General features: G+C 46.0%; 1 protein-coding gene across 1 annotated transcript in view; it reads left to right on the forward strand.

Annotated features, from left to right (window-relative positions):
• The first annotated feature begins 3,329 nt into the window (after positions 1–3,329).
• Positions 3,330–13,197, forward strand: part of UROS (uroporphyrinogen III synthase) — a 47,246-nt gene continuing 37,378 nt past the window's right edge. The window contains exons 1-3 of the mRNA XM_040361437.1: positions 3,330–3,473; positions 5,501–5,584; positions 11,045–11,141. Coding sequence (XP_040217371.1) covers positions 3,411–3,473; positions 5,501–5,584; positions 11,045–11,141 — 244 coding nt within the window. The 5' untranslated portion in view covers positions 3,330–3,410. The remainder of the gene's footprint in view (positions 3,474–5,500; positions 5,585–11,044; positions 11,142–13,197) is intronic.

Here is a 13,197-nt window from a genome sequence, read left to right on the forward strand (position 1 = left end):
TTTTTTTTAACCGATGGGGCCCACACATGATCGGTTTGGTCCGATGAAAACGGTCCATCAGACCGTTCTCATCGGTTTGACCGATCGTGTGTACGCGGCATAAGGCTCTGTTCACAGATATGCAAATTTTGAACTGCATCCGATTCTCATGACATGTGATCTGGCAGCCTTTTCTATGGAGCTGGTTCACATATGTGCAGTGTGAAATTTGCTGCAAATTTGAAGGGAGTTCTGTGTGTTTTCTGAGCACTGCAGTGTGGTTCAGATATGAATTCCAGGCTCATTGCCTTCTATGGGAATGCATCTAAATCGCACATCTGATCCGTTTTGAACATGAATTCAATCCAGGGAAAAAAACAGCGTGGGGGTCCCCCCTCCCATCCATACCAGGCCCTTTTGTGTCTGGTATGGTAAGAGGAACCCCACACCAAAATTTTAAAAGACAACAGCATGGGATCCCCCTCCAAATACCAGACCCTAATCGAGCATGCAGCCTGGCAGACCAGTAGGGGGGGGGACACAGACAAGCGAGCATCTCTCCCCACCCCCCCTCCTGAACCATACCAGGCCACATTCCCTCAACATAGGGGGGGACTCTCAATGGTTAAATGCGGGGTGGGGGCCGTCGCAAGGGGTGGTGCTACCATGTGACATCACCAGTGTGGCCCCGCCCCTTAGGTATTTGAGAGATGTCAAATGGCAGAGCAAGCAGACAGTGGGAGCAGAGTTTTTTTCTTTTGGTCAGCGGGGGTGGCGGGCGTTGTGATCGACAATGGATCTACACCGGGGGACATTGTTTTTTATTTTTTAATAAAGGAATTGTTAAAAACTGTCTCTGTGTTTTCAAGAACCGTTTAGGACAGTTCATCCGATATTATTTGATCGGACATGGAAAACATGGAAATCGATGGACAGCCGCACTCCGGATAAACTTGAGAAAGTTGTCTTTATTGATAAAAGTAAGACATGTACATCCAAAGATACAGTCACATAAGGGGACAGCCGACGCGTTTCGCACACAGTTAGTGCTTAGTCATTAGTTATTTGATCGGATGTGCACAATTTTTTTTTTTCGCGCGATGCCAGATCGTACAATTTTCGTCTAATCAATACAGCTGTCATTTAAAAATGCATTACAGCACATGACCTCACTTCCGAATTTCTATTCTGTCGTACGAAAATATTCAGGACTTTAGTAAACTCATCAGATTTGATCTGAGATTAGAATCTCATCGTGTGTATCGGGCATTAGAAGCTGATTGTTTGTTTACTATGTACAGCTGCACCAGTTTTAGTAAATCCCCCCCCAACGTCATATAGATTTATCTCCATACATTGTATCCCCTGATAGAACTTTCTATAAATTTACAGTGCCTTGAAAAAGTATTCGTACCCCATGGAGATAAATCTATACAAAGTTCTATCAGAGGATACAATGTATGGAAATACATTGCCTTGGAAAAGTATTCATACCCCTTGAAATTTTCCACGTTTTGTTATGTTACAACCTAAATACATTTTAAGTGATAGACCAACACAAAGTGGCACATAATTGTGAAGTGGAACGAAAATTATAAATTGTTTCCAAAATCTTTTACAAATAAAGAGTCAATGCTTTGTAGAACCTCCTTTCGCTGCAATTACAGCTGCAAGTCTTTTTGTGGATGTCTCTACCAGCTTTGCACATCTAGAGAGGCACAATTTTGCCCATTCTTCGTAGAAAACAAAATATCTCAAGCTCTGTCAGATTGGATGGAGAGCGTCTGTAAACAGCAATTTCCAAGTCTTGCCACAGATTCTCCATTGGATTTAGGTCTGGACTTTGACTGGGCCATTCTAAAACATGAATATTCTATGAACCTTTCAATTGTAGCTCTGGCTGTATGTTTAGGGTCATTGTCCTGGTGGAAGGTGAACCTCTGGCCCCGTCTCAAGTCTTTTGCAGACTCGCCACTGTGCCATGACAAACGCTACCACTGTGTCATGTCAAACGCAGCCACTGTGCCCATCAATTGTCACCACTGTGCCCATCAATTGTCGCCACTGTGCCCATCAATTGTCGCCAATGTGCCATGCCAAACGCACCCACTGTGCCCATCAATTGTCGCCACAGTGCCATGCCAAACGCAGCCACTGTGCCCATAAATTGTCGCCACTGTGCCCATCAATTTTCGCCACTGTACCTTGCCAAACGCAGCCACTGTGCCCATCAGTTGTCGCCACTGTGCTATGCCATATGCCATTGTCGCCACTGTGCCCATCAGCTGCCGCCAGTTTGCCCCTAAAATGCCACCAGATTACCCCCCCCCCCCCCCGCCTGGCACTTACCTTTCTCGGTCAGCCATCCTCGGATCCTCCTCCACGATCCCTCAAAGTAGTCCCGCCCTCGAAGTCGCTTCAGCCAATCAGGTTACCGGAAACCAGAATTGGTGAACCTGATTGGCTGAGACACCTGTCAGTGTTAACCAGGGAATGCACACCCCCTGTGTCCCCTGGTTAACTATTTGGAGGCCGATTACAGCCCTCAGGCCGCTGGCTCTGATAGACACTTCCAAAGCCAACCAGTTGCCGTTAATCAGATGGTCGGCGCTCACCAGGGGGGCGGCCATCTGAATAGTGGGCAGCGGCGACAATACATAGATTCATTTGATTTGCTTTTGTAGAGAACGAATGTGCATGCAGTTTTGCAGTAGAAAATAGCTCCGAAACCCAGAGGGTTTAATTTACTATGAATTTACAATCAAATGTTACTAGGCTATTTTCCTCTAGGTCAGATGTTCTTCATTCATAAGAACAGAATAAATCGGGAAAATACTGCATTATGGCCACTACATGGAGCCAATGATCATGGGAAATAAATACTTATTTACTATGATTGTGAGCGCCATCTAGTGTCGGCCAATATTTACACACACCAAAAAAAAACCGACCTACAGTATTTCCCTTAAAACCTAAATCTCCTGGGGGTCCCATCTTTTCTATGCAGTTTACTTCTGCTTTAATAATACCGATAGATATTTAACAATAGATACGTTTTCCTTTTGAAGACTGAATACAAAGAATGTCTGCCATGATTTTCAAAAATGTGGAGGAAAATCATCCTTTAGTGAAATCTTCTAGAGGTTGTAAGGACTTGTCAGCCACTATTGTGTACAAAGAATATGTTGCCTGGCTCTGTAGTGTCACATTTGTCAGTATTTAGTTGTTTCCCTGTGTGTGTGACCCCCGCTGAGAACTTTGTGTTTAATCTGAAGAACGCAGCACTGTGTCTTATCACTGGTGGTCAGACAGTTCTCCTTACTCATCAGGAACTGCCTGCTGTGTGCTTGAAGTTCTACATTGTTTGATGTCCTCACGAGGTGCAGGCTGTTATAACTCTCCTCCGTTCATTTCAGGACTCCTCCGGTGCAATGAAGGTTTTGCTACTGAAAGAGCCGAAATCTGGTGACCAAGGTCCGGACCTCTACGTCGAGGTAAGCAGAAAACGCAAGATGTTTCTTCACTTGCCTCCACTTAAGCTGCTAATCACTAGTACAGTGTTCTCTAGACGGTGGCCGTTTGCTTGCCTTTATCTGGCCCTTTGGGCGCCGTTCCTCCCAGGGACACCAACAGTGGGGGCGCCGTTCCTCCCAGGGACACCAACAGTGGGGGCACCGTTCCTTCCACTGACGCCAACAGTGGGGGCGCCGTTCCTTCCACTGACGCCAACAGTGGGGGCGCCGTTCCTTCCACTGACGCCAACAGTGGGGGCGCCGTTCCTTCCACTGACGCCAACAGTGGAGGGCGCCGTTCCTTCCACTGACGCCAACAGTGGGGGCGCCGTTCCTTCCACTGACGCCAACAGTGGGGGCGCCGTTCCTTCCACTGACGCCAACAGTGGGGGCGCCGTTCCTTCCACTGACGCCAACAGTGGGGGCGCCGTTCCTTCCACTGACGCCAACAGTGGAGGGCGCCGTTCCTTCCACTGACGCCAACAGTGGAGGGCGCCGTTCCTTCCACTGACGCCAACAGTGGAGGGCGCCGTTCCTTCCACTGACGCCAACAGTGAAGGGGGCCGTTCCTTCCACTGACGCCAACAGTGGAGGGCGCCGTTCCTTCCACTGACGCCAACAGTGGGGGCGCCGTTCCTTCCACTGACGCCAACAGTGGGGGCGCCGTTCGTCCCACTGACGCCAACAGTGGGGGCGCCGTTCGTCCCACTGACGCCAACAGTGGGGGCGCCGTTCGTCCCACTGACGCCAACAGTGGGGGCGCCGTTCCTTCCACTGACGCCAACAGTGGGGGCGCCGTTCCTTCCACTGACGCCAACAGTGGGGGCGCCGTTCCTTCCACTGACGCCAACAGTGGGGGCGCCGTTCCTTCCACTGACGCCAACAGTGGGGGCGCCGTTCGTCCCACTGACGCCAACAGTGGGGGCGCCGTTCGTCCCACTGACGCCAACAGTGGGGGCGCCGTTCGTCCCACTGACGCCAACAGTGGGGGCGCCGTTCGTCCCACTGACGCCAACAGTGGGGGCGCCGTTCGTCCCACTGACGCCAACAGTGGGGGCGCCGTTCGTCCCACTGACGCCAACAGTGGGGGCGCCGTTCCTCCCACACTACTAATGTATGACCAGTTTTGGTGTAAGCCACAATTTGAATAGGATGTGTAAGAGGTCTCAATGGTCACCACACAAACCAGGCTGGTGGAACAGTGACCCACCCTTTCACCTCGGCTTCTCCACCATATTAAATAAACCCCAGCACCCTGAAATACAAGGAGCCTAAAAAATTGTTGCAGACTTTTTCTTAGGGCCAGTTCACACCAGACGCAGTTCCGTTTGCTTTTTTTTCTGCACAAAATGCATGCACAGTGTTTTCCATGTATTCCAATGGCTCTAGTTGGCTCTAGTTCACACCATGCAGTGAGTTTCCGGTCAGTTTCTGCACCAGAAACTGACTGCATGGTGTGAACTGGAGCCATTGGAATACATGGAAAACACTGTGCAGAAAAAAATGCACACAAAACTGTACGGAACTGCGTCTGGTGTGGACTGGCCCTTAAAGTTAATGTCTATTTTTTATTTTTTTTTTATAATGAATAACCCCACACCATATTACACCCTCCACCAAGTGATTTGGACCAGTGCACAAAGCACTTCCCTTTCATGATTTTGCGTTGGGTTCCTGCGCAGCGAACTACCAGTCGCCAGCACTGTAACATAGGGGGCAGGGAATTATTCCTGAACCCCATACAAGCTCTGGCCAGATACTCCAGGCCTTTTCGCTTTCGCAGATGAACAGAGTGGCTGGAAAGTGAATTATTAAATTGCTGTTGTAGTAAGTACAGCCCTGCCAATCGTTCTTCCATTGTTATCCGTGCACCAGGGTCAGCAGCATACACCGTACACATTACAAGAATTACACACTCCGGTTATAGATTGCCATAAGGCAAATTAAGTTTGATTCTTTCCTTATAATCTTTATATGCATACATTACTGTGACTTATCTCCCTCCTTAGGAGTTGTCATCCCATGGACTGCAAGCAACACTAATCCCTGTGTTATCCTTTAAATTTGTGTCACTGGAGCAGCTCTTCGACAAGGTATATAATCTTACTTTATTCTATTACCAACATTAATCTAGTTTATTACTGCCACTCTATCCCTCCTGATGGATTAAGCCCGCTACGGTGTACTAGTAGGGGGATGTACAACCTGAGGGAACAGCAGATGCATTGACAAAGGTCTCCATATAGAGGAACAAATGCCGTAGTGTCACCATGTACGAAAGATCAGAAGAGTAAAGAGCCACTCTGGTCCAATTTCGCTGTAGAGCATGCTCTCCACTTGGAATATAAATTGTTTGTTTTGGTTTCTAGTTTAAAAAAATCCAAAATTGGATGGCTTTGATGATTCTCAGCAAATAATAAAATCTGCTCCTACTTTTTCTGACATTCATGGCCAACACACAATCCAAAAACGATAGAATTACCGTATTTATCGGCGTATAGCGCGCACCCCCAACCTGGAAGGGAAATTTCTGAAAAAAAAAAAATACTTACAGTTTGAATGCTCCTCGTCTGTGTCTTGTCCGGTCTGGCGTCCATCTGCGGCCTCGGTGGTGTCCTCCCGCGCTGTCTCTGAGTCGAATTCCCGCTTCCCGCGCTGTGTTTGAACGCCGCCGCCGACATATACCAAGCGCAGTACACTCGGGCACGCTCGGCTTCTCACGCATAAAGGCTAGAAGGCGTCGCAGAGTGTGACCGCGAGCGAAGCTGAGCCTGGCCAAATGTACCCGAGTGTACTGCGCTCGGTATAAGTCGGCGGCACAGTTCAAACTCAGTGCGGGAAAGCGGGTATCGGCGTATATCGCGCACCCACGATTTTTCCCTAATTTTAAGGGGAAAAAAGTACGCTGTATATGCAGATAAATACGGTACTCCTGAACGGTTGCAAGCGTTTAGTAAGTTTGGTAAAATTTGCAAAAGTAAATTTGATAAAGAATTCCACTTGGCTCTACTTTTATCTGAAATGTCCATATCATTATTATTAGGGTTGTCCCTATACAGATACTATTATCGGGAGCGATACCGAGCATTTGTGCGAGTGCCCATCTACCAGTGCCATCTATCAGTGCCCATCAGTCCAGTGCCATTTATCAGTCAGTGCCCATCTATCAGTGCCCATCAGTCAGTGCCATCTATCAGTCTCCATCAGTCAGTGCCATCTATCAGTGCCCATCAGTCAAACTGTCACATGGCATTAAAAAAAAGTATCGGTATCGGCGAGTACATGGGGGGAAAAAAAGTATCGGTACTTGTACTCGGTCCTAAAACAGTGGCATCGGGACAACCCTAATTATTATGATGGGGGCACCCACTACATATTCATTGAACATAAAATGAATTCTTATTTTGTCCTCAATTATCTAACTGCCATGTCCATGTATTAGATTTTTGTTTGGCCAGGTCTCCTCCTAAGCATCTCGTGGTAGACATCCAGCATTGAGCTAATTTAAAGATTAATTGTTTTTCCCGTTGAAAGAAAAATAGTTAATTTGTTATATTTTATTTGTTCAAGGGCTCCTTATTTTAAAATTATCTACTTTATAATCAGATCTTATTTATGTTGTCATTAAGGTATAGTAACTAAAAACAGCATTAAAGCAGAGTTTTAGTGGAGCTGCTGACTTTTAATATATGAAAACTTGCCTGTCCTGGGCGCCCAGCGATGTCGGCATCCAAAGCCGTTCTGTCCCTTGGCTCTCGGGTGGAGGCACCGCCATCTTCGGTAAGGGAATTGGGAAGTGAAGCCTTGCGACTACACTTTCTGGTTACCTACTGCGCATGTGCGAGTCACGCTGCGTGATCCCAATGGTCCCTGCTGTCTTCTGGAACCTGCGTGTCTCCCAGAAGACAGCAAGGGGCACGGAGTAGGCGCCAGATTTGGCGTAGTAAACCACGGTGATCTATGCCCAGAAGTGGGAGAAAATACCTGGATTACACAGGTATCTGCTCCCTCCTCCCCCCTGAAAGGTGCCAAATGTGACACTGGAGGGGGGGGGGGGATTCCGAAAAACGGAAGTTCCATTTTTGGGTGGAACTCTGCTTTAAGGTATAGTAACTAAAAACGACATTAAGTTGAATTTGAAAGAGAGGCATCCCGACAGGGTGGTACTGTGGATGAAAAGAAAAACAGATGCCACATCCTAAATTGAAGGTGAACTCTAGATGGACTTTTTAGGCACCACAATAAACACGGTCATCTAAAACGAATTGTTTATTAAACAAAAACATAAAATTGACAAACAAAGCGCAGATTAAAATTTCTAGCATCATATGCTAAAGAAGCTACCACATAAGCATCACCACAACCACCCTAAGGCCACATTATAATTCAGCATAAAACTTGTAACGATATGATCATCAATATCAGAAATGGGCTTGGTGTAGGTTGATGTCAAGGGTAGAAGAGCACAATACTACTACTAATACTTTTTTTTTATATAAATCACAGTGAGTATAAGAAAAAGAGATCTAGGCACCCAGTACAAAAAAGTACCAAACAAAAACAAATGTAATAAAATAATCTAATTTTGTTCTCATTAAAATGGCTTGGACTGCTTAACCACTTGCTTACTGGGCACATAAACCCCCTTCGTTCCCAGGCGAAATCTCAGCGTCCGGCACTGCGTCGCTTTAACTGACAATTGCGCGGTCGTGCGACGTGGCTCCCAAACAAAATTGGCGTCCTTTTTTCCCCACAAATAGAGCTTTCTTTTGGTGGTATTTGATCACCTCTGCGGTTTTTATTTTTTGCGATATAAACAAAAAAAGAGCAACAATTTAAAAAAAATATATATTTTTTTTACTTGTTGCTATAATAAATATCCCAATTTTTTTTTTTTAAAAAATATTTTTTTTCTCAGTTAAGGCCGATACGTATTTTTCGACGTATTTTTGTAAAAAAAAAAAAAAAAATCGCAATAAGCGACTGGTTTGCGCAAAAGTTATAGCGCCTACAAAATGGGGAACAGAATTATGATTTTTTTTATTATTTTTTTTTTTACTAGTAATGGCGGCGATCTGCGATTTTTATTGGGACTGGGATATTGCGGCGGACGTATCGGACACTTTTGACACAAATTTGGCGCCATTCACATTTATACAGCGATCAGTGCTATAAAAATGCACGAATTACTGTATAAATGTGACTGGCAGTGAAGGGGTTAACACTAGGGGGTGAGGAAGGGGTTAACTGTGTAGCCTGGGTGTGTTATAACTGTGTGGGGGGAGGGGGGTGACTGGGGGAGGGGACCGATGCTGAGTCCCTATGTACAAGAGACACAGATCGGTCTCCTCTCCTCTGACAGCACGTGGAGCTCTGTGTTTACACACAGAGCTCCACGTCCCTGCTGTTACCGGCCGTGTCACCGACGATCGCGTGTACCCGGCGGACATCGCGGCCGCCAGGTACACGCATCGGGTCTTCGGCGATGCGTCGGGACAGTTTTTACCCGCCGCGCGCCACCCAGTGGCGCGCGCGGGTAATGCACATAAAAGGCCGTGTTTAAACGGCCACTTGGCACTTGAGAGCCGCGCTGCGGACGTATTTCGTCTATAGCGCGGATCTCAAGTGGTTAAAGCCACATAGAATATTGCCTAATGAGAATGATTAAAAATGCATTTTCCTTTTTTGTTTGTTACTTTTTCGAACTGGGTTTCTGGATTCCTTTTTTTCTTATGATGATGAATCCCTAGGGATACAGCCTAATAGCCTTATGCCGCGTACACACTGTCGTTTTTTGTGATGAAAAGAAAACGTCATTTTTTTAGCATGGAAAAAAACGATGTTTTTCAAACTTCATTTTAAAAAACGACGTAGCCTACACACCATCGTTTTTTCAAAGAGCTCTAGCAAAGCGCGGTTACGTTCAGCAGGTATGGAGGCACTCTGTTCCATTCAAGCTCGCGTCATAACTTACTTCTGAGCATGCGCGGATTTAAAAATGTAGTTTTAAACGTCGTTTTAGCTACACACGGTCATTTTTTATGACACAAAAAACGACGTTTTGAACAACGACATAAAAAATTGAAGCATGCTCGAATTTTTTTTTTTGTCGTTTTTCAGAAGACATAAAACAACGTTTTCTTCACACACGGTCATTTTTAAAAATGTCTTTTTTTTCATCACAAAAAACGACCGTGTGTACGCGGCATTAGGATAGGGGACATCTTATTTTGTCACACTGTTCTATTTTTTTTTTTTTGCTATATTTACCTTCTCTAGATCTCTCCAGGTTGGCCACAATTATATACAGGGTCCTGTTCCTTTTTGCCTCTTCTCTGGTATAGGAAAGTTTTCAATGACGGAAGGAGTGCTGGGAGTGATAACATGAGCACCGCTTTCTTCATAATTACACTGTAAGAACAGGGAGCAATGGTGATGCCCACTCGGGCACAGCATGATATCCTGCATTCACAGTATGTCCTCAGTCTGCTGAGTTGAATGACACCCAATGGCACTAGAGCAGTTGTGCTAAGGCCTCATTCACAAAGTGCATACTAATTCATACGCCTGTGGAGGACCGCGTTTACCTGCATGGCGATACACAGGTGTTCCATGCATCTCTGTGCAGGCAGTCCCTTTGATGTCAGTTGGGATGCTGTGGCTACACAGACAGTGCTCCCAATCTGACATCTATGCAGATGTGGGGGCATGGTACTTAATGAAGACAGTGTGGGTTCAGGGCTGTGCAGCTGCACAGATGTCAGATTGCAGCCACAGCATCCCAATTGACATCAATGGGACTTCCTGCATGGAACACTTGTGTCATTGTGCGGGTAAACACCCCCCCTCAATGGGCATACACTTAAGTACACCTTGTGTGAACAAGGCTATACAATGGACAACTTAATGACTCACTGGCAAGGGCGGACTGACCATTGAGGCCCTCAGGCACTGCCCGAGGGCCCCATGCCACTAGGGGGCCCCATCAGGGTTGCCAGGCACAGTAAAACCAGGGACAGTATGTAAAAATCTGTGTTTTTTTTTTTTTTTTTTTACATCTGTCCCTGATATGTCCAAAACCGACATGCTTTTGATGTGAAAATCCCGAGATTTTAGCTGCCCCGCCTCTGTACTGCCTCCTGGCGTGGTGGCCATCTGTAAGCCCGGGGGCCCCATAATCTTCTATTGTCCGGGGGCCCCATGAGTTGTCAGTCTGCCCCTGCTCACTGGAGAGGGACACATCTCACTATCTTCTAGCAGAGATGGGGATGTCCTATTGCAATCATCAGAATTGAAAATGATTAGAAAGCCCAAAATGCTTTACAGAAAAATTCCTTTAATAAACCATTACAAATGTCTATTGTTAAAAATGCTATAATTTTTTTTTCAATGAAATGAAAATTAATGGTTTATAAATTTGAAAAATGTACAGGTGAATGGTTTTACTGGGAAAAAAAAGTTTTTTTTCCTTGTTAGAGAAATCTTTATATGTATTTTTCCTAATTCCATTTCCTGAGTGTTTTTGTAAATGTATACCTTCTCTCTGTTTCAAGCTCTCCCACCCAGAAAAGTATGAGGGTCTGATATTCACAAGCCCCCGGGCAGTAGAAGCTGTGGCATTAAGTCTACAGACATCCGCTAACAAAGAAGGTGAGTGTACCAAGGACATGAAACTATTCACTGATAATGGATATTAAGAATATGGGGTTAAAATGACACTAAGGCCCAGATTCACGTAGGAGATACGCCGTCGTATCTCTGAGTCTAAACGGTCGTATCTTTTGCACCTGATTCAAAGAATCAGATACGCCAGAATTTGTATAAGATACGACCAGCGTAAGTCTCCTACGCCGTCGTATCTTAACTGCATATTTACGCTGGCTGCTAGGGGCGTTACATAGAAATATGTAAATCAGCTAGATACGCCAATTCACAAACGTACGCCCAGCCGTCACATTACAGATACGCCGTTTACGTTGGGCTTTTCCCAGCGTAAAGTTACCCCTGCTATATGAGGCGTAGATGAGGCGTACCAATGTTAAGTATGGACGTCGGGCCAGCGTAGAATTTTCCGTCGATTACGTTGTTTGCGTAAGTCGTTCGCGAATAGGGCTGTGCATAATTTACGTTCACGTAGAAAGCATTGGCTTTTTGCGGGTTAATTTGGAGCATGTGCACTGGGATACTTTCACGGACAGCGCATGCGCCGTTCGGAGAAAGCGTCATTTACGTGGGGTCACAATACATTTACATAATACACGCCCACATCTTCCACATTTGAATTAGGCGGGCTTACGCCGGCCTATTTACGCTACGCCGCCGCAACTTTGCTTTGAGAATACTGCACTTGCCTCTCAAAGTTGCGGAGGCGTAACGTAAATAGGATACGTTACGCCCCGCACAAAGATGCGCTCTCCTACGTGAATCCGGGCCTAAATTCTCCTCCTCCAAGTCTCCAAATTCCCCAGCTTCCTGATAGATCAGTGTTTCTCAAACTTTTTTTGTCTTGCGGCGCACAAAAATGATCTAAACATTTTTTTGCGGCACACCACAAAAATTGGTAAATCTTTTCAGGTCAGCAGTAAATATAAAATGTACAAAAGCGGCAGTCTGGTGTGATCCCCAATATTATACATCACTGCTATATAAAATATTGGGGATCACACAAGACTGCTGCTTTTATATATGTTATATTTATCTGCTGATATAATATTGGGGAATGGGTATCGCACAAGACTGCTGCTTATATTTATTGCTGATATGATCACACACTGGTCCGTCCATCCTCATCTCTTCTCTCGTCTTACCTTCTCAGCTCCACACCATGTGGCACAGCCACGGGCTGCGGGCTCCTCTGTTGTGGGTGGGACTGGAGGAGAGAATGACGTCATGTTGAGGCGTGGAAGCGCCCGTCAGGCACCTGTCCTGGCACACAGCTGGCAGCCAGGCCGCAGCCTCACTGTATTCTCGATCTGGATTGGCGGGGTCTGGTGACGGCGAACATCAACCAATCCAATTTGCGTACAGACTAAGCAGCACAGATGACCGTGTGAGGCCTGCACACTTGCTCAGTGAGTGACCGACAGTCAGCACAATGCTGGTGCAGCCACCGCCGGGGCCCAGCGAACAACAACATAAATGATCCCACGGCACAACTGCAAATTCTAGTGTGCCGCGGGACACAGTTTGAGAAACACTGTAATAGAGGGTGGCTATGTTCATTGTCAGTGGTCCCACTGTATGTAGGAATGTAGCCACCTTCTTTTGCTCACTCCTGAGATGGACTATGGGATGTAGATTGCATAGAGTGGTGCACATGACTGCAACTAACATGCGCTGCTCATTCCAAACATAAGTGAGGGGGGAAAAAAGAGAGGTTCAGGAGCTCAAGGAGGCGAAAAAACCGGGTCATGAAAAATTGATTACAGGTCCATTATGTAGTGGATGTGTATAGATTATTTTTGGAAAATAAGGATTTTGCTTTGTGTCCCTTTAACACATCATTCAATATGTATTTTGAACTTTTACTGCAAGGTTTATATTACAGCCTAAGGCCGCGTACACACGTTCAGTCCATCCGACGAGAACCGTTTTCATCGGTTAACCGATGAAGCTGACTGATGGTCTGATGTGCCTACACACCATCAGTTAAAAAAACCTTTCGAGTCCAACGCGGTGACGTAAAACACGACGTGCAGAGAAAAAT

This window comes from Rana temporaria, chromosome 8, assembly GCF_905171775.1.
Source record: "Rana temporaria chromosome 8, aRanTem1.1, whole genome shotgun sequence".
In the NCBI taxonomy this organism is placed as follows: Eukaryota; Metazoa; Chordata; class Amphibia; order Anura; family Ranidae; genus Rana; species Rana temporaria.